The sequence below is a fragment of the Caretta caretta genome, chromosome 1 (genome assembly GCF_965140235.1).
Source record: "Caretta caretta isolate rCarCar2 chromosome 1, rCarCar1.hap1, whole genome shotgun sequence".
NCBI lineage: Eukaryota > Metazoa > Chordata > Testudines > Cheloniidae > Caretta > Caretta caretta.
The window spans coordinates 316,232,080-316,254,781 of record NC_134206.1 but is presented as its reverse complement, the minus strand read 5'-3'; the positions used below and the strand labels follow the sequence as shown (position 1 = coordinate 316,254,781).

Here is a 22,702-nt window from a genome sequence, read left to right as displayed (position 1 = left end):
TCCCTCTGGGGCTTTGCATAGCAAACAGCATTACCACTGGATTACAAAATGGCATAGATACAGGGCCAGTTTCCCACAGTGCAGCCCATTTGCACTACTACAGTGTTGCAAAGGGGCCATAAACTTGTCAGATCTCCCCAGATAAGGATTTTACCTGTGTGAGATAGCTATCTCTTATGGCAGCACCTCACCCCCAGCAGTTCATGGTATAGGAAGCATCTGTGGGTGTTTGCTTCATTCTGGGAAGAAGCATGTGCTGTTGCAGAAATCATATAAGGTGGGATATTGAAAAGTGCCTGTGTGACTTAGGAGCACAAGTGTCATTGACTTTCTAAAAAGAAAAGGAGTACTTGTGGCACCTTAGAGACTAACCAATTTATTTGAGCATGAGCTTTCGTGAGCTACAGCTCACTTCATCAGATGCATCTGCATCTGATGAAGTGAGCTGTAGCTCACGAAAGCTCATGCTCAAATAAATTGGTTAGTCTCTAAGGTGCCACAAGTACTCCTTTTCTTTTTGCAAATACAGACTAACACGGCTGTTACTCTGAAATTGACTTTCTAAGTCACTTAAGGTGGTTTTGAAAATCCCATCCACAGCCCCAAATCCTGCATTCAGCCCATGCTACCCATGTTAATACTGGGGAACTCTGCACAGGCAATGTGGGAAGGAATCTACCCTCTTCCTCAAGCTTCAGAAGAGCAGCAAAGCTTTGCACATATGCATGCCTGAAGGACAGGGAATGGCTCAGAGTATTTGCATAATTATGGTGTCCTTCAACCACCCTACCTGTCTACTGTCAAAGTGTCCCAATGGAGTTATGCTCTACAAAAAGCAAGGAATATGGATGCCCTGCATGAGCTCATGGTATCCTGACCATGGTGCATAGTACAGTTATAGTAGTCACACTTTGCACAGGGCCCTCTGCCCCTTTGGAGATGGGAGAAAATTGGGGCATCATTATATTACAGTAGATGCTCATTAGTAGCAACATATTGGTGCCCTTTTCCAGTTGCTCCTAAGCAGCTGTTGCTGTTACGGGGAGTATCATCTGACCAAAAGCATATGAAGAGTTAAGAGTGTTTCAGAAGGGGTGTGGCAGCCATGTTGGGGGAGGCAAGTTTTGGGGGGATGGGCGGGGCACCCTGTGTTTGGCATAGGAGCCCCCAGTTTGCAAAATGGCTGAGTGAACCCAGCTGCCGGGAAAAGGCTGAGGATGCTTCTGCTGGCATCTTCATGCCCCACTCTGGCGAGGGATGGCTGGCTGGGAGGGCACCATGCACAACCTGCAATGGAGTGTGGAGGTGGCTCCTAGCACAGAGAGCGGTGACAGAAGGGGGGAAGGGGACAGGTCAGTGGCCTGGGGAGGGAGGTCCCCCGAACCCTCACTGCAAAACAGCACACCCACACTGGCAACCGAGATGGAGGGGACAGCTCAGTGCATGGGAGGTTCCCCCAAATTCCCCACTGCAAAATGGCAACCCCCCGCCACTGCCTGTAAGCCAGATGCTGAGAATGGAAGAAGGAAACCTTTCAGCTGTGCCTCTGCTGTTCCCCTGACTCCAGCTTTCCCCCCTGAAAAATCCCTCTCTTCCAGACCCTCTCTCCAATCTCCCCCTACACATGCTCTCCATTCAGGCTCTGTCAGGCAGGGCAAGTGAATGAGACTCTGTGCCCTGGAGCTGCACTGAAGGGTCAGGAGGGGAATGGAATGATGTAGTTTGGTGCGGAGGGGGAAACACCCTATTTGCCCCCCATCTCCACCCCTGGATGTGACATCGCAACATCACAAATGTTGCTCTTATATGCCAGCTATGTTGCTGTTACCTAGTAGACAATTCACAGTAGGGAAAGAGTTCCCTGGGGAAATATTGCTTTTAAGCGGTGGCTGTTCTTACAAGGTGTTTCTGCAAACAAGGGTCTCCTGTACCTTGATTTCTCTTAATTATTGTTCTGAATCAATTTCACAATGAAATATAAAATTATTATATAAAAATGAAGTCACTAGTACTTAGTCAACATAAAGAAAGAACAGACAGGCTGAAGAAAACAAAAAAAATGAAATTAACAAATTGTAATTCTTAAGGGAAAACCTACTTTCTTCCTCCTACAGCAGTCTTCATTAGACCTAGCTGAAATGATCACAGTAGTTGCCATGAAGATTTCCAGCAGAATTAGCAGAATCAAGTTGAAATTTATCTGCCAACAGAATTCCATATCAAACATATCAAGCATTAAATAAGTAACATTAAAAAACATAACTGTGTCTATAAAAATTTAGCAAACTGTTGATCCATGATTAATAAGTTCCTATTGTTCTTTCATGTCAGTTCTGCTTTCTAAATGCATTAAAGTTACACCTTGTCTCTGACATATATCTTGCATATCATGTTTCTTGAAGAAAACCAGAACAGGCAGATTTCAGAGGCCTTCTTTTGGGCACTGAAATTGATCTTCCTCACTGTGTCATGTTTAGATCTAGGCATATTGTGATCCTTGACATATTTAGCTTCTAGGGAAAGTGGCAGCACAAAGAACTACAAAATAATAAAGATACTATTTGACTACAGTATCAACTTCATATTTTAAAATCATATTTACCTATGCACATTAAAAAACATACTGTAAAATAGAAGTTAAAGAGATATTTCTAAACATTAGAAGAAATCCTCACCGAAACTATCACTTGCCTCTGTTAATGCTACATCTGGCTAGGGAGGGTTTCAAAGCTTCTAATGCTTTAGGAAAGGATTTTGGAACCACATGAGTTCACTGCTCATGATCCTCCTCTGTGGCTGAGGAGCATGCAGTGCCACTTGGAGAAAGGGGGTAGGTAACAAAGGTGACAAAGCCACCTTTGCACTTGACTGATCTTGGGCCAGTTATCCACACAAATCCCAGCATAAAGCAGAGCTGCCTGACGGTGTCTCTAACTTGGATCAGCTGCCAATGGTCCCAAAAGACTGATATAGCAGGCAGAGAGCGTCAGGATGCAGGGAGATCCCAGTCACATACCCTTTTTCATGGCCTCTCTCCTTAAGGTAACAGCTGAGGAAGAATGTGGTGGTATAGGCACTCTTTGGATATGTTTGCACAGCAAAGACAAACTTGTGGCTGGCCCATGCCAGCTGACTTGGGCTCATGGAGTTCAGGCTGCTGGGCTGTTTCATTGGTATGAAGACTTCCAGGCTCAGGCTGGAACCTGAGCTCTGGGATCCTCCAATCCCACATGGTGCTAGACCCCAGGCTCCATCCCAAGTCCAGAAGTCTACACAGCAATGAAATAGTCCCGCAGCCTGAACACTGCGAGCCCAAGTCAGCTGGCACGGGCCAGCCATGGCTGTCTAGCTGCTGTGTAGACACGCCGTTTGTCACCAGAAGATTCCCCTTTGCTGGGATGATCCACAAATGGCTGGCTACACTGATTCCAGGGCTATTTTGCACTGGGGAAGCATCACAAAGCAGCCACAGCACAGCCTGGGATTGGCCCACATATTTATTTTAACATTTACAACATTTTTTAAAAGTTATCTGTGACGATGTAACAAAGGCCCTCCACAGATGGTGTTGCTTTAAGTCATAAAGTGCTTTGAATTAAACAGAGATTTAATATTTTATGGGTCCAATATCCTCCAAATTATTAGCAGCGAACCCATGTCAGACCTAATGACTAATATTTCCCTGTGCAGTTTCCATGAACAATATAATGAATCATCAGAGAGATATTATAATATTTATGAAATGGGCAAGTAGGGAGGCTAAAATAAACTACTTGTCTCATGTACTGAAGTCTCTTTGCACTACATAGCCAGTGCAAAGCAGCCGTAAAAGTGGCAGACCTGGCCTTGAGAGGATCACTCCAGTGTAAGGAGATCCTCCAGTAGGATAGAACCATCATAGCACCATGGATCAGCCTGGTGCACAGCCAGTCCAGGATCAGAGAAGCACAAAATTCCACACCTGCAGCTGAGGATCTGGGCCACAGAATCAATATGCAATTTATCTGTTTTCAGATGCCTTGGAAAACTATGAAGAATCAGCCAGAGATGTCCTGTGATTGTCGTACTAGACTATAGAATTTGGCAAATAGGAAATTATGTTTGGGTTATAAATTTACCTCTCTCTAACTTTTACATGTTTCTAAATTTCTAACCCTATACCCAGATTTCCCCCCACCCATCCCCATACACACACACACATACACACACACACACACACTGTGTTTTAATCTGCACCGAAGACTCTGAGGTGGCAGTATGGTTGAGTGGATAGAGCACTAGCCTGAGGGATGTGGGTTCAATTATGAGCTCTACCACTGGCCTGTTGGTTGACCTTGGGTAATTCACTCCCCCTTTCTGTGCCTCAGTTTCCCCTTCCGTAAAATGGGGATTATGATACCTCCTTTGTAAAGTGCTTTGAGATATACTGATGAAAAGCACTATATAAGAGCTAAGTATTATTACTATGATCAAAATACTTTAATCTCACTACAGTTGGCCGTACATAATTGTATGGTAATGCAGATTACCATGCAACCTGAAAAAAATGGTTACTTACTTGTACAGTAACTTTTGTTCTTCTAAATGTTTTGTGCATGTATAAATTCTACTGCAGGTGTATGTGAACCCAACACACTCGAGTCAGAGACTTGCCAGCAGTACAACTAAATTGTGCATGTGCTTTTGTTCTCCTTGTTTACCGAGTCTAGGGCATAAAAGGGGCTTGTCTCCCACCTCTGTCTCCATTTTTTCACACCGCTGTGTGTCTAGTGTCTGAAGTAGTGGGAACGATGGGAGCGTCATGGAATGGATATGTGTACAACATATCTTGAAAAACAACCGTTTCTGTAAAAGCAAGTGACCTTTTCCCTCTTTTGAATGATTGTGCACATATATATTCCACTGCGGGTGACTCATCAGCAGTTCCCTTCCAGGTGGTGGGACTTTGGATCATCTGCACAGAGACTGTAGCACCAACTTGACAAAGTTGGCATTGTCATGAGAGGCTTGAGTGATGGCAAAATGTCTGGAAAAGGTGTGTACAGATGACCATGTTGCTGCTCTGCAGATATCTATTATCAGAGTGTTGCTGAGGAAAGCTGATGAAGTGGACTAAGCCCTGGTGGAGCTAGACATAATGCTTGGTGGAGGAGAGACTTTAGGAAGATCATAGCAGAGTTTAATGCAGTCAAAAATACGCTGAATTGACACTAGATGACATTTACTCTCTTGGCATACACTACAAAGAGCCAGGGAGATTCTCTAAAGCAGTGTTTCTCAACCTTTTTGATAACAAGGACTGGCTTGCTGCCTTCCTAAACTGTGTCAGGGAGATCTCAGGGACTGGCTCCAGTCCATGGACCGGTCATTGAGAAACATTGCTCTAAAGGACATAGTGTGATCTAGACAGAATGCCAAAGCTATGCAAATATCTAAGATGGGGAGTCTTTCTTTGGCTTTGGAAGAGTGGCACAGGTGCTGACTCCATGGGTGCTCCGGGGCTCAGGAACCCACAGAAAAAAAATAGTGGGTGTTCAACACGCAGGAGCCAGAGCTTGAGTGTGGAATGTGATGAGTTCTGTGCTGCTAACAGCTTCTGCCCTGGGGCAGGGACTTTGTTTATAAACAGAGGCAGGGTAATTAAGATAACAAAAGGCTTGTCATTAAATTAGATGAAGGATCATTAGATGATCCTGAAAGCATTCTCCAGTTAAAAGATAGGAAACAAAAAGGTTAGGAATAAATGGTCCATTTTCAGAATGGAGAGAAGTCAATAGTGGTGTCCCACGAGGGGCTTGTACTGGTCTGGGACCTGTGCTGTTCAACATATTCATAAATGATCTGCAAAAAGGGGTAAACAGTGAGGCGGCAAAGTTTGCAGACCATACAAAATTATTCAAGATAGTTAAGTCCAAAACAGACTGCAAAGAGTTACAAAGGGATCTCACAAAACTGGGTGACTTGGCAACAAAATGGCAGATGAAATACAATGTTAAATGTAAAGTAATGCACATGGCAAAATATAATCCCAACTATACATACAAAATGATGGTGCCTAAATTAGCTATTACCCATCAAGAAAGAGATCTTGACATTATTTACAGTACTCCGGAAGCACTATATTTCCAGAGTACTGCAAATTCATGAGGATCCTTCTCACTGTGTCTGTATCATCTTGAACTCATTCTCCAGCTTCAGAAGACTTAAAAATTATCTCCAGTCATCAATGAGAGAGACACAGCTGAATAATGTAGCTGTCTTTAACGTGCATCAAAACAATACCAAAGAACCTAGATGTAAATAAGACTGCTGACAGTTTCATCCAGAAGTCTACAGGGAGACATAATGTCTTTAAACTGGGACGTTAGACAGCTTGTAGGTGACTGTAATGATTTTAATATACTGTAATTCATGATAATGTAATTAAGTAGTTCATAACAATTGAATCATTATTAAAATAGTAAAGATACCAATGATAGATACATTCAATAACTAGAATATGAAAGAAGTGTATAAATATACTGAAAATAGCCTCCTCCCAAAACTGGCAGAGTGTCGTCCCCCCACCCCAATACACGCACCCCTTTAAAAGCACCCACCAGCAAAACCAAAAGTTAGCACCTATGAAGAGTGGGGTTTTGCGTAAAACACTGGCAGATGGATAGTGTAATTCAGGTGGAAAGTTGACACTACATTTGACATGAATTTAGGGTGTGGGTGTGGCCTAAGGGAAACCTTGTCTTCATGGAAGACTGAAAGGAGGGTCAGCTAGAAGAGCCTGAAGTTCTGAAACTCGCCTTGAAGAAGGGGTTACCTCCAGAAATGCCATCTTCATAGACAATAAAGTTAGTGATGTTGTCACCAGAAGGTCCCAGAGGATTAAGGTCCCATGAAGGTACAGGGTCAGACACAAGCAGGCATACACTGACTAGACACTTGAGAAATCTTGAAACCAAAGGGTGAGAGAAAATAGAAAACCCATCAACTGGTGGGTGAACAGCAGTTATGGGAGCCAGGTGGACCCCCATGGAACTAAATGAAAGGCAGATGACTTCAGGAGTAATGGGTAGTCAGTAGAAGTCTTAACTTCTGTGACAGGGAGATAATTAAGATTGCACTGTGGCACTCTGCACCTCATAGCAGCTCACTGGAACCTCCATATTCACTACTATCATTTTGTATAAAGTAAGCCTGTGAGGTATCATTTTAAAAGTCTTGATCTGTTGAACATCAATATCCTGTTGGATTGTATGTGCTATCACTGTATGTTAAGTTATGAAGTTTTGCTATGTGTGTGTGTTACTGAAATATGTTGTGAGGTTGGGAAAACCCAGCCTTTCAGGTACAACAATGGAGTAGCCAGATGGGCTGATGTTGGTAGGACGGAAACTGGAATCTGCCAAAGGGTTCAAGCAAGGCTTCATTAATAGGAAGGAGCTGGAAGTTCCAATGGTGTTGGCAGAGCCAGCGGTGCCAACATGGAAGGGTGAGGAGACAAAGACATCAATGCTGCCATGAATTATGCCGACAATGCCAATGGCAGTGCTGGGTGTTGCAACAGTGGACTGCACTGCAGGTCCTCTGCCGCTAGAAAGGCCTGCGGAGTCAAAGGTAAGTGCTCAGTGACAGTGCTATCAGTGCCCACTTTGTTGGATGCGGAAAAGACAGACATGGTAAAGATTAAGACACTTACATTAAGACACCTACACGAGTCTTGATGGCCCTGTGGAAGCCAGAGTCAATACTGCTGCATCAGACAGCGCTGGGGAAGGCCTATTCTTGTATTTAAGCTCTGACTCTGCACCAGAGGACTTACTTGAGGACTTTTTGTGAGGCAAGGACTGGGACTTTGAATGTCTATCAGAGTCGGAATGCCTGGAGCACTTCAGTGAGGATGGCATGGAGGACAAGGAATGGTGTTATCCCAGGATTTATGATTTGGAGCTGGATGGGCATTCCTCGTCAATGCAGAATCTGATCTCTACTAGTCAAGGTCTGTTTCTGACACAGGACATACAGACTCCTTCATCAAATGCACTTTGAGGTGAAAATCTCTCTGTTTTTTTTTCATTCCAGTGGGGAACGAGGTACACATAGGGTATTTGTCCCTCAAAGGCACCTGACCTCATCAAGGCAGATCAAGCAGCTTTTTGTGTCCATCCTAACAGGGTAATGGCCCTGCACGAGGCACATTGCTTGAAGCCTGGGGATTCCTTCATAATAAATCCACCAGGGCCCCAGTCTATAAATACACTAAATACACTATAAACTACTAATAAATTAACTGTATACATTATAAAGGAGTAATTTCGCAAAAGCTGACAAACCTAAGCAAAAGCTACAGGGAGCTGCAACTCTTGCCATGCGGGGTGAGAAGGAACTGAGAGGCAGTCTGTGGACATTGCCCTTTTACACCCTATGCTCAGTGAACAATGGTGCATGTACCACCTTGTGGTACTGCTGTCAACAGTCTCCGACTAGAGTGTTCTGGGCATACGTACACTTGCAGTGGAATGTATAGGTACACAATCACTCAAAGGGAACTAGGGCTAAAGGTTAAAATTTTCAAATGTAGGTGTCTAAATTTAGGCACATATATTAAAGTGATCTGATTTTCAAAAGTTCTAAAGTAAATATTCAGAGCTACTATTAACTTGAAAGCTCTGTACCTCTGAAAATCAGACCAGTTATTTAGGTGCCTCAGTATGGATTTTAGCCACCATCTAATGGTGCGGATGACAGAACAGTTAAAGAACTGCCAATATTTTTTCTACATTAATGTTTCTGCTCTTGCTAATCTGATGTAACTGTACTGGGGATAGCAATAGTCGGAATGTTTTTGGGGGAAAGCCTTATATAATACAAATAACAACTAACTTTTATAAAGTTTTCTTTCTGTACAAATCTCAAAGCAATTTACAATACTATGTTAAACACATTCAGAGATACACTTTCTGGGTGCTAACGGGCAAGGACAGAACATTCATTTCCATTTTATTTATTTATATATTGATGGCTTTCTGTTATACTTTTAAAATGTCTAGCAGATGGCCACAGAAGTAAGATACAGTGGTCACCATTAAAAATAAATAAATAAAATTTAGCAACATTACCTCATATTGGTATCTGAGATACCATATGTATTTTCTTTTCTAGGTATAGGGAATATTGTGTGAATTCGATACCACTATATGTTAGCTGTTTTGTACGTTGACTTTTTAATGGTGATTGCTGAATGTAAGAACAATTCTAATGTGGATGAATTCTTCTTTGGTTGACTGTTGTCAACTTCATTGACTGGATGTCAGTTAACCGGTGAAGAACTCCAAAAGAAATGTTAGTCATAAAAGGCTTTCTGTAGGTGACGTCAGGAACAAACATATCAGTCAAAGAAGAACAAGGAAAAGATCAGACATAGCCTGAAGATGCAATCCACTAAAATAACAAGGTTTGGAACCTCTCCTCACTTCTTATATTCCAGCATCATTAAAAAGAAATTAACACTTGGCTAATCTAAAGATGTCCACCAAGTCAGCTTTTCCTTTCTCTTCTGATCTTACTCTCTCCAGTGGCTCTTTCAGAGCATTATTCAAGGCAAAAGCAAGAGAAACTTCCATTTAATCAATTTGAAGGCACGTGTGAGGGTCTAATTCAAGAATCTGGGTATACGGACCAATATAGGAAGACAATTGGGAAAATGATTTGCATATGTTTTTTTCTTCCAAGTTAGTTGTACAGCTTTCACCCATATAATTTTTATACCTTCTATAACAAGCCAGCCTTTCCTCTGAATAGGGAAGCCTTCTACAGAGACAAAAGCAATGATCCAAAGAGATCCTACACATGGGCGGCATGTAATGGAGGCTGGGGGAAGCTAGGCCTTCCCAAACCTCACACCGCTGTGGGGGCAGTGGCAGATTGCCACACGGCCCATCAAGCCCTGGCCAATTTGAGCCCCTGGAAAAATCTGGTGGCGCAGTTTCCCACAGTTCCCATTGGCTGGGAACGCAAACCGTAGCCACTAGGAGCTGCCGTACTTGCAAATGCTCAGGTAAACAAAGCGTCTCGCGGCCCGCCAGGGGCTTACCCTGAACAAGCCGCGAACCAAAGTTTGGGAACCGCTGGACTAGATGATCATGATGGACCCTTCTGGCTTTAAACTCTCTAAGTCTATGAGAAAGACAAATACAGAGTTGGCTGATAATTTTTTCATAACTCACATTTATTGCCGATGGATTAAGGACAAGTTTGCATCCAAACCAAATTAAACACGTTGTTGTTACAGCAAATGTAGAAACAAATAGAATCTGGAAATTGGGTATCTGTAAAACAATTGCAAAAAGATTTTTTTTCAGATAACCAAAGAATAAAAGATTAATAATCAATTAAACTACAAGCACTTACCACATTAACTTTGTTTCTTGCTATAGCAAAACTCACAACTGCTGAAGGAATACACTAGAAAAAATAAATGAAACAAAAGATTAATAGAATTGCTTACAAAACAGCATAAATTTATGTTAATAAGAATAGTATACATGTTTCTTAGAGGATCTGGTACATATTGTAATAGTTTTTCTTTATCCATTTTGAATTGAAAAGTGAATGAATAATATGGAGAAAAAGGAGAAATAAAACATAAACATATATTAAAATAATATGAAGGGTCAAACAAGCAAACAAAAGCTTGGAGATTCAAAGCAAAGGCTACCACGCTTGTCTCAAACTCAACAATTAAGGGTTGTATTTTAATATTCCAAGGGATTCAGAGCAGTAATGAACTACAGTCTCTCACTGTTAAGTGAATGCTGCAATAGCTAGGCTTTCAATGAAAGAACATCAGTCTTTCTGGAGAAATTTAATGTCTTTGTTAGTTTAAATTAATTCCAGCAGGCCTAACGTTCTAAAGCAGACAAAAGAAAACCTGGACCCTTAGTGTTCTTTTAAAGAGACAAAGCCAAAGTTGTTAGACCTAAAAATTGACCAGCTTTGATGATAGTTCAGTTTTGAAGGTCTTTGTAAAAGTAATTTGTGGGGTCATATTATGTCTTCAAAACTGTACTTGTGACCCCCATGACTTCACTGGGAGCTGTGTATATGTGAGGGCAGAATGTGAGCCAGTTGTACTGGGGAAAAATAGTCTACATTCCATAAAGAAAAACTTTCCTGAAGGGATCTTATTATCTCCCAAGTGTCACCCTTATTGAGGTATTTATCTCATTGCAGGCTCCATTCCATTCCACACATTTAGGATGTTACTGCAGTGTTAGAAGATATTTATAAGTGAAACAGAAAACTATGAAAATAAAGTTATAGAAAATGTTTTTTAGCCAAAAAAATTAATTCCACATCATCTGTGCTTCCTTCACTAATCATTAGAGCTAGGCAATTTTTTTCAGTAAATAGTAAATTTGCTGAAAAATGCATTGTGGAGGGCACAGAACCTATTTGCAAATTCAGGTCAAAAATCACCCTAAGAAAAAATATTTTGGAAATGTCGAAATGTTTCATTTCAACATTTGCAAAACAACCCATTTCTACACTTGTTTTGAAAACATCCATTTTAATCAATATTTCATTCGAAAATGTCATTTCAAATTAACATTTCATTTCATAATGTCCTTTTGAATCACCATTTGAAACACTATGATCAACATGAATGACATTTTTTTGTTTTTCTTGTTTCAGTGAGAAAAAAAAATTCACTTTGGGTCGAAACTAAAATGCTTTTTTCCTACTTTTTTAGCTAAGCCACTGAACCAAAAAAAAACAATTATTTTTTTTAGCTCTGTTAATCATCTTCTGTGTCCAAAGGGATATTTGGGGTGAATTCCCAGCCCCACTCAAGTCAATGGGAGTTTTACCATTGACTTCACTGGGGCCAGGCTTTACCCTTTGAGTCCCACATTTGTACAGTGTCAATTTGCCACTGAGAACAAGTATAACAGCAGGTTAGCATTTAGCTAACATGCTCGATAGTGTCTCTCCAGCACTTAATTTACAATTTTTAAAATTAGCAAAAAAGGGGGGAACATTTTTAAAGGAAGAAAAATGATTAAATGAGTGAAAACAACAATCCTTTCCCCTCCCCCATGTTAACATTAACACAGGACCTAATCCTGCTCCCACTGAAGATAATGGGAGTTTTGCCATTGATTTCAATTGCAGCAGCATCATTCCCAATTTGTAACATGTTGGTAAAGACTTTATACTCTCTTTCTGACCCATGAGTCTGGCCAAGTTGCACTTGATGCAAGACGCAAAGGGAAGAGGCAAAGTGAACCTTAGAATATTTTTTGTTTTTCTCCTGTTGCACTCTGAGTCATAATCTCTTCCCTGAGCTGCTTCTGTGGTCATATAGCTACACTGTCCCTTACTCAGAATAAAGTACCAGTCTTGCCCTAAATTAGAAAAAAGATTGATTGATATATATATCACCAAAATAACAATGGCACAGTAGAGTATTTCAAGGTACGGAGGAATCAGAGCTAACTTCATCATACCCACAGAGATCTAAAATGGAGATGATGAATGCCAGAGGAAAAATTGACAATGGTTGTGTATAGCTTAAAGTGATCTGTTCTGCCAATCTTATTCTTTAAATCTCAAACTGGTGTCTGTTGCAAAATTTTGATAGATGAAAAAAATTACCACCAGCATTGGAACAATAGCATAAAATTCTATCTTTGTTGTTCAATTGTTAGAGTGTCAAATTATTACAGATTTTACTAATAAAGTAATAATATTTATAGAACACCTTTCATTCTGTTAACACTTAGATACCTTGGTAATGTGCACCTTATAAAACCTGAGACAGAGAGAGAGAAAGAGAGAGCGAATGAAACCCATCCATCATAATAGCATCTACCCACCAGATACAAATATAGGGTGAGGGATCACAAGGGAATCTTAACTGAAATTTCCTCCCTAGAGGTTTCTCTGCAGCAGGAGACAATTTATAATATAAAAAATATACATGGGCATCACTGCATCCCACACTGAAAAACAACCACTTTTGGTGAGAAACAAGGCAGCTATTTAACAAGCATGATATTACTAACAATTCTTTGTGAAAACCCTTTAGCTTTAATGTACAGCGAAACCCTACATAAGGAACATTTATTGTGTGCATGGGAGAGGAGGTATAATGTTGGATAAAATGATGACATGGGTGGAGAAAGTCTGAGCATGAAGAAGACAGACAGATTAAAAGGAAATTAAGTTCATAAAATTATTTATTATAGTGTGCATTCTCAGACAGCCACAGCAATTAATTAAGAATGCTTACTGAACCTGCTGCACAACGTAAATAATCCATTTCAGATGGAAAAACATTTCCCAGATAAAGTGAAAATCCAGAAGTAACAAGAAGGCAAGTCTGCAAAGCAAAAATATGGTATAAATTAATGTCAAAAATGTATAAAAAGAGCAAATGAACAGACGAAAACCAGTAGTCCTTTCAAAATAAAGTACTTTTGAACTTTTAATAACACAGTCTTTGTACAATTGATAATGAAACAATACATCAAAAGATGTACAGGTCAAAAGAACATGTTTTGCTGGCTGTTAAGACAATATTGGATTGTACAAACACATCTGAGCTAAGTATTGTGTAATGACTTGGCAAATACATAAAGAAATGCTTAGAAGGTAGTCACATCATAATTGAATTTTGGGCTGAAATAGCTTGATGATAAAAATGAACCTTTTAGGACCAAAATATCAAAGGGCTCTCAACTAAACCTCTAAATTTATGCTCACAAAATTGTATATGAATGCTTTTTGGCATACAGTTTTGAACAACCAGGTTTTTACATTGTTCCAAACCTTGTATGTGCAATTCAAGAATTCCGTGTGCTGAGGTTTGGATTATGAAAAAATTTACCTGTACAAAGCTGACCAATCATAAATGTAGAATCTGATTTTCAGTTTTGGCTTTTCCTGTTATATTTATACTAAGGCCCTCACAAATTCGTAATTGATTTAGGAATGTGTGAATTATTATAACCACTTCTGGAGAATTACAGTCTCACTTTATACTCAATTTTACAGAGCAGAATCCAGAATACTATTTATATGCACACATGGAAGTATTAATTGTTATACCCAATCTGGCCCTCACTCTATATGCAGAATTAAAATCAGTATGAGTTTTTGTATACACTGATGAAAGGACTGGTTTCTTATCTTTCTCTACCACTGCTGTGTTTTTCTTGCTGGCAGTTTACCCTGTGAATCTGATGTATCTCAGTGACCCCCACCTAAATACCCTTTTAAATCATCTGGGGATTTGTGTTTTGTTTTTAAGAAATAGATATTTATTTTGATTATTACCCTTGTTTGTTTTACTGAATTCTCAGACTGTGGATCTAATCCGGGTCCACTTGAAGTCAACAGTAAAACAATAATTTTTATTTAGGTGGGAATGAACTCAGACCTCAGAAGATTAATGGGCCTAATAGATTCAGAACATAGGAATAACAATACATTTATGTCCCATTATTGCCTTCTTGAGTTATTTCCATGTAGGGGAGTGCACATTCTATGGGTAACAACTTGCAGCATTTCTTTATAATTCCTCTGATGGTGAGGGAGCAAAATTACCTACTCTTCCCCAGAGGAAGAGATTGCAGCTTCCACTCCCTAAAACTGCAGATACACCAAGATCTAAGCAAATAATGCAGATATTATCATGCTTCTACTGTTTTAAACCACTATACCATCCAATTATTCTTATATTTTATGTATACTATATCTTGGAGGTGCTTTCATGTGCTGCATTTTAGTGTGATACTTACATATCTTCCCACTCGGAGCAGAGAGCCAGTTTGTCAGATGGCCAATGAAAGGGAGATATCAGTGTGCCCTGGGAAGTGAACTGGCCCATCCCATGAAGAACACATAAGACTGACTGGCCTAAGCAGGGCCTCAGACTGAGCCCACATTGAGAGACAAGCATACACATCACATTCCCTTGTTGGCTCACTTTGGGTTTCATCATGGTAGTCTGAGCTATTATCTTCTGACGTACACCCTTAAAAGAAATGGCTTAATGGATGCAGATAGAAATGATGGTTAATTGAAGATGATGACTGAGGGAAGGCAAGAGGAGGCTGAAGGGTAAAGTCAGGACTTGCCAATGTAAGCTGGACTGGAGAACTGTGGGTGAGGAAAGTGGCCATCGGAAGCATGTGACTACGAGAACCGAGCAGAGGAAAAGACCAGCAAGTGAAGGAAAAATAGAGCTCAAGAGAAAATATGCTGAGCTGGAAAATGAAGGAGGAACACAGAAGGCAGTAACTGAAGGTGGGAGGGCAAGGAAGAAGAGAAGAGTGGCTAGTCCTACAAGAAGAGGGGAAGAGTTCAGAGCCTCGGAGGACAGAGGATGACTTGCAGAAGATTGCAAGGGAGAACAAAAGACAAGGGGACTTGCAGCAAGAAAGAACAGGAGAAAGGCCAGAGAATCACACCAACACCAGGAAGAGACAGGTCTATGTGATTGATGACTCTCTACTAAGAAGAACTAACAGGCCTGTCACCACAGCTGATCCACAGAACAGAAGGGTGTGCTCTCTGCCAGGAGCTAAGATACAGGATGTGGACCTGAGGCTGAAGAGTATCCTAGTTGGAGCAGGAAAGAATCCATGATTGTCCTTCATGTGGGAACAAATGATACTGCTAGATTCTCACTGGAATGCTTCAAGGGAGACTATGCCAGGCTGGGGAAGATGCTTAAAGAAATGGAGGCTCAGATGACATTCAATGGTATTCTTCCTCTCCCTAGAGGAGGAGAATGAAGATGAGACAAGATGATGATGATTAACGGGTGGCTCAGGCAGTGGTGCTATAAGTAGGGCTTTAGGATGTTAGACCACTGGGGAGGCATCCACAGACAGAGGACTGTTCTCATGGATGGACTCCACCTGACAAGGGAGGGAAATAGACTTTTGGGGTGGAGGTTGGCATAACTGATAAAAGAGCTTTAAACTAGGAATCTGGGGAAGATGGTTGGGAGATGCTCTTGTAATTTCCACACCTGATTCTAATATTGACCAGGAGGAAAATCAAGAAAGAGAGAACACAGCAATGGAGAAAAGAACAGCAATGGGTAGGAGAATGGACAGAAAGAGGAAAGAGAGTGTCAATACCAATGAAGCTACCAGTCAGGTAAGTGATACTGGCAGGAGAATGACTGTACCTAATTGGTGAGGAATCTCAGTAAAGCCAAGCAGAAACAACTAAGATGTTTGTATACAATGCAAGGAGCCTGAATAACAAAATGGAGGAACTAGAACTACTGGTTCAGGAAGTGAAACCAAATATTACAGGGATAAAAAACCATGATGGAGTTGTAGTTATGACTGGAGTACTGGTATTGAAGCGTATGTGCTGTTTGGGAAAGACAGAAATAAAGGTAAAGATGGTGGAGTAGCACTGTATATTAATGATGAGGTAGACTCTAAAGCAATTAGAAGTGATGGAATGGATAAAACAGAGTCTTTTTGAGTCAAAATCACTTTCAGAAAGAAAGCTACCAGAGGCTCCCCTGGGATAGTGCTTGGGGTGTGCTATAGACTCCCAGGATCCGATATGGATAGAGACCTCTTTAATGTTTTAAGGAAATAAATACTATCGGGAATTGTGTGATTATGGGAGACTTTAACTTCTCAGATATAGATTGGAGGACAGGTGCTACTAATAATAGTAAGGCCCAGATTTTCCTGGATATGATAGCTGACAGATTTCTCCACCAAATAGTCACCAAACCAATAAGAGGTGATGCCATTTTAGATTTGATATTGATGAACAGTGAGGACCTCATAGAAGAACCGGTTGTAGGGGACAGCCTTGGTTTGAGTGATCATGAGCTAATTCAGTTTAAACTAAATGGAAGGATAAACAAAACTAAATCTGTAACTAGATCCTTGATTTCAAAAGGGCAAACTTTAAAAAAATAAGGGAATTAGTTAGGGAAGTGGACTGGATTGAAGAACTCAAGGATCTGAAGGTGAACGAGGCTTGGAATTACTTTAAGTCAAAGTTGCAGAAATTATCAGAAGCCTGCATCCCTAGCAATGGGGAAAATATTTATAGGGAAGGGTTGCAGACAAAACTGGATGAGCAAGCATCTCAAACAGGTTATTAAGAGAAAGCAGAAAGCTTACATGGAATGGAAGATGGGATGGATCAGCAAGGAAAACTACCTCTTAGAGATCAGAAAGTGTGGGGGAAAAGTGAGAACTGCCAAAAGCCAAGCAGAGTTGGACCTTGCAAAGGAAATTAAAACCAATAGTAAAAGATTCTATAGCCACATCAATAAAAAGAAAACAAGGAAAAAAGAGGTACTGCTAAGCACTGAGGATGGGGTGGAGATTAAAGATAATCTAGGCATGGCCCAACACCGAAACAAATACTTTGCCCGAGTTTTTAATAAGGCTAATAAAGATCTTAGTGGTAGTGGCACTAGGATGGCTAAAGGAAATGAGGACATGGAAGTAGAAATTACAACATCCAAGGTGGAAGTCAAACTCAAACAGCTTAATGGGACCAAAGTGGGGGGCCTGGATAATCTCCATCCAAGAATATTAAAGAAACTGGCACATAAAATTGCAAGCCCAATAGCAAGGATTTTTAATGAATCCACAAACTTAGGGGTCATACCCTTTGACTGGAGAATTGCTAATACAGTTCCAATTTTTAAGAAAGGGGGAAAAAGGTGATCCAGGAAACGACAGGCCTGTTAGTGTGACTTCAATTGTATGCAAGATCTTGGAACAAATTTTGAAAGTAATTATGGACATAGAGGTAAATGGTGACTGGGATAAAATACAACATAGTTTTACAAAAGGTAGATCATGCCAGACCAACCTGATTTTTTAGACAAAGGAAATGCAATCAGTACCTGGATTTCAGTAAGGCATTTGACACAGTTCCACATGGGAAATTATTAGTTAAATTGGAGAAGATGGGGATTAACATGAGAACTGAAAGGTGGATAAGGAAATGTTTAAAAGGGAGACTACAATGGGCCATATTGAAAGGCGAACTGTCAGGCTGGGGGAGGTTACAAGAGGAGTTTCACAGGGATTGGTTCTGAGACCTATCTATTTAACATTTTTATTAATTACCTTGGTGCAAAAAGTGGGAGTATGCTAATCAAATTAGCAGATGACACAAAGTTTGGAGGTATTGCCAAACCAGAAGAATATCTAGACATCTAGAATATCTAGAAGAATACCAAGACTAGAATATCATACAAAAAGTTCTGGATGACCTGGAAAACTGGAGCAATAGAAATGGGATGAAATTTAATAGTGCAAAAGTACAAGGTCATGGACTGAGAGACTAACAACAAGAATTTTTGCTATAAACTGGGGATTTAGTTGGACGCGACAGAGAAAGAGAAAAACCTGGATGTATGAGTTGATCACAGAATGACTATGAGCCACCAACGTGATTCAGCCATGAAAAAGGCTAATGCAATCCTTTGATGCATCAGGTGAGGTTTTTAGTTAGTACCATTATACAAGACTCTGATGCAACCTCATCTGAAATACTGTGTGCAATTCTGGTCTCCCATATTTAAGAAAGATGAATTCAAACTGAAATAGGTGCAGAGAAGGGCTATTAGGATGATCAGAGGAATGGAAAACCTACCTTATGAGAGGAGACTCAAAGAGCTTGGCTTGTTTAGCCTAACCAGAAGAAGGCTGTGAGGAGATGATTGCTCTTTATAAATACATCAGAAGGATAAATACATGGGAGGGAGAGGAATTATTTAAGTTAAGCATCATTGTGGACACAAGAACAAATGGATATAAACTGGCCATCAACAAGTTTAGGCTTGAAATTAGATGAAGGTTTCTGACCATCAAAGGAGTGAAGTTCTGGAACAGCCTTCCAAGGGGAACAGTTGGGGCAAAAAAACCTAACTGGCTTCAAGACTGAGCTTGATATGTTTATGGAGGGAATGTTATGATGAGGCTGCTCACAATGGCATGCAGTTGATCTGCGAATGCTAGTATCAAATATCTCCAATGGCTGGTGATGGGACACTAGATGGGGGATGATTCTGAGTTACTAGAGAATTATTTCCCAGGTGTCTGGCTGTTGGGTCTTGCCAAAATGCTCAAGGTCCAACTGACCCTCATATTTGAGGCTGGAAAGGAATTTTCCCCCAAGTGAGATTTTCAGAGGCCCTGGGGCTTTTCACCTTCCTCTGCAGCATGGGGGATGGGTCACTTGCAGGTTTAAACTAGAGTAAATGGTGGATTCTCTGTAATTTGAAGTCTTTAAATCATGATTTGAGGAATTCAGTAACAGAGCCAGAGGTTAGGGGTTTATTACAGGGCAAGGTTCTGTGGCCTGCAATGTGCAGGAAGTCAGACTAGATCATGATGGTTCCTTCTGGCCTTAAAGTCTTTGAGTGACAAGCACCCACATTACATTCCCTTGTTGACCCACTTTGGATTCCATCATGGATATGGTAGTCTGAGCCATTATCCACTGAAGTACACCCATAAAAAAGAAATGGTATAATACCATTTTCCTGCCTCCTTTCTCTGGAAGTTCTTCTGTGAATTGGCACAACTTATTCAACTTCTCCAGCAGTCTGGATGTTCCTTTGTTAACCAAAGCAATTTGTTAACAAGGATCTTCAAAAGAGCAGTGGAAGCAGATGGCAGGAAACAAAACAATTTCCATTTTAGCAAACACAAGTGGGGGGAGAAAGAGAATGGAGCCTCCTTCACCACCAGACTCCATGTTGCCTTCCTCACTGTCTGGATAAACTTTGGTTTGAGGGGTAACCTTCAGAAGAATCCTCTTCAAAGGTTAACTAGACTATTAAAGAAAGGGGCAGAAAACCCCAAGTTGTCCCTTTCACTTAAGAAGACAAAGGCATCAACACCTTTGGGCCTCTGGAGAGATCCTGACCAAGGAAAGGTTCAGTCACCATCTTGCTGGGAGACTGTAGGTAAGAAAGGCCATTTTAAAGAAAGACTTGAATCAAAACTTGTCAGATTAAGATTTAGACTTTTATATCTGTGTTTTCACTTGTATTTGCTTATAACCATTTCTAAGTTTAGCTCTTACACTTGAATTCACTTAAAATCCTGTCTTCTCTCATTAAGAAACTTGTTTTATTTTTAATCTAAACCAATCCAGTAGTGTGTTTAAACCGAATGGTTTGGTAACTCCAGATAAAGTAACAAACTCTTGAATACTGTCTCCTTGCAGGAGGAACAAACTGTAATATCTGAACTGTCCAAGAAAGGGCTTGACAGTGCATAACACACAGTTTGGGAAAAGGGGAATCCAGGACTGGCAGTGTGTTGGGGTAACCTTTCAAGGAGTAACTAAGATAGGTGGAAGCCAAAGTGGGGCTGTAGATGAGATGCTGGGTTCAGAGCACTGAACCAGGACTGTCTAGCACACAGAAACTCAGGGTGTGACCTATATACTGGAAGGCTGCTTGTGAGTGGCACAGTTTGGGAGCCACAACAGCAAAGCATAGTGAAGCACCCAAGTTTACAGGGCAGGCAGTGACACAACCCCTCACTGGTCTGGACTGCACCCCAGAATGAGACAGCAAATTCTTTTCTTTCTGTGAATGCTTGAAAGCACACTGAAAAAATCCATATAAAAAAACCCAGCTCTTCTTTTGCCCCTTCTCGTTATGTAATCAGGTATTTCAAGTAAATTCAAGCTGTTCAAGCAAATTAATTTGTCAGAAAGAGAAAAAAGGTCAGGGACCTGAGTGAAAATGAGACTTTGTTTTTATTCACTGTGCAAATAAATAAATGTCCTAAAATGAAAATAATCACCTTTTCAGTCATTGCAAAGTGATTCCACAAAACACAGAGGCCACCAGCGAGAAAAAACACCAGGAATATAGGTTCTAATAGTTATCATGTCTGTTCTTTTAGTCATTACTGGTCAGAATGTCAAGGACCCATATAATACTCCTTCAAAATTATATCCTTCCATGGTTCTATCCATGAAAGTTCAATTAAGTTGACATGAGATTTGCATAAACCACACACAAGGCAGGATATGGCTCTCATTACTGAAAGTTTTTAGGAAAAGATCTTTCCATTCTTTAATATAAAGAGAAAGTGACAATTAAATGTTGTATACATATTTTAAAAACAAAAAATATTGTTATAGCAAGCAAAGTACTAACAATGGTTAGAAATATACTGAAAGTTTGAAACATTTGATCTGCCTGGGTAGTATTAAAATACGTTTAATTTCTTTTACAGTGAATATGTCCTGATATTTGCCACTAAGATTTATTTTCTCAGATTATGATGTTTGGACACTACAGGTCAAATTCAGCCTTGATATAAAACCACTGCCTTGAACAGATTTACAAAAGTGATGTATTTAGCTAGAAAATCTATTTGTAGTTGCTAAATATGTTTCTGTTTGAACATCAAATTTTAATATTTATACATTTTCATCTTCTGAACACCATCAGTGAAGAGATTAATTTCATTAACTTTCCCAAAAGGAAAAACTTCACAGTTATCAAGACTTTCCTTGCAGTATGAAATGCAATAGTATGTTTAAAATACTTACCCCCATCAACAAAGAAAAGATCCATGTTCTATAACTAAAACAAGGATGAAATCTCTTTGATATCTGAAGGTCACTAGATTTGATATCTGGTACATAATTTCCATTCTCTTGCTTTCCACGCTCCAAAGTTGGCATCCTGTCATAATTAAATTCTTCTCTGTAACCTTCTTCCCTGGTCATAACACTATATAGAGGTAAATATTTTAAAAACCATGAAAATGCAAACTAAAAGCAGATACCAAAAAGTATGGTCTTGTTTTTCTACATCCTTAGGCACATAAGCACTAAAACCACTCTTCGTCTAGTTAGAATTTAATAAATAAAATAATAAACTAATCCTACTACTAATAATAATTAATGCTTAGCAGTTTACATTTTCAAAGTACTGTACAAACATTAATTAATTAAGCTCTATACAAGAAGAGAATTTCCTATATCCGTAGTCAACAATACTGTATTGTAGTGTAAATAAGTGTGTATGTCTAAAACACTTTTTTGTTTACACTGTAGTTAATTTTATAAAATTGGATTTAAGAAAGATTTTTAGAAGAAGATTTAGAGCAAAAGAATATTAGCATTTAATGATTTAAGTGTAAACTTTGTAGATATATCTAAAATTAAAATATTTTTTTCTTTTAAACATTACTAAGAGACTGTGAAGATTTTCTAAACATGTTTATTTCCTAATTTTCATTTGGCTTTAGGCATCAACCTCAGAGATCTAAAAATTATATTTAGACTTTAAAATTATTCTGATGGACTCATTTATTCAGAATACTTCAGTTATAATGTATTTTATTGCTTTTTAAAAATGGTATCTAGTAACAATCATTAGGTTTTGTTCACTTCTCTCTTTTCCAATCCATTCTGATGCCTTCAATAATAGATTATTATAATTTATTGTACAGTTTTCAACAGTTAAAAACCTGCGTGCTTACCTTAAATTGAAAAGTTAGTTGTCAGTTTAAAATAGTTTTGTGAGTAGAATTATCTGTACACTTTGTGATATTCTCACTGCTTAGTGATTCATTCTACCGTTGAAAAGTTTGCTCTTCCACTTTGGCTTTCAACAACATCTATTCATACGGAACAAAAGCACAGCAAAAACTGCAGTTAAGCC

The 22,702-nt window shown here is 39.7% G+C and overlaps 1 protein-coding gene across 6 annotated transcripts in view; it reads right to left on the bottom strand.

Moving 5' to 3' along the window:
• Positions 1-22,702, bottom strand: part of MLC1 (modulator of VRAC current 1) — a 39,123-nt gene that overhangs the window by 14,453 nt on the left and 1,968 nt on the right. For all 6 annotated transcript variants that reach the window (XM_048836838.2, XM_048836837.2, XM_048836839.1 and 3 more), the window contains exons 2-7: positions 22,521-22,658; positions 21,583-21,766; positions 13,289-13,378; positions 10,405-10,458; positions 10,221-10,322; positions 2,099-2,200 (exon numbers count right to left, since the gene is read on the bottom strand). In XM_048836838.2, coding sequence (XP_048692795.2) covers positions 2,099-2,200; positions 10,221-10,322; positions 10,405-10,458; positions 13,289-13,378; positions 21,583-21,762 — 528 coding nt within the window. In that variant the 5' untranslated portion in view covers positions 21,763-21,766; positions 22,521-22,658. The remainder of the gene's footprint in view (positions 1-2,098; positions 2,201-10,220; positions 10,323-10,404; positions 10,459-13,288; positions 13,379-21,582; positions 21,767-22,520; positions 22,659-22,702) is intronic.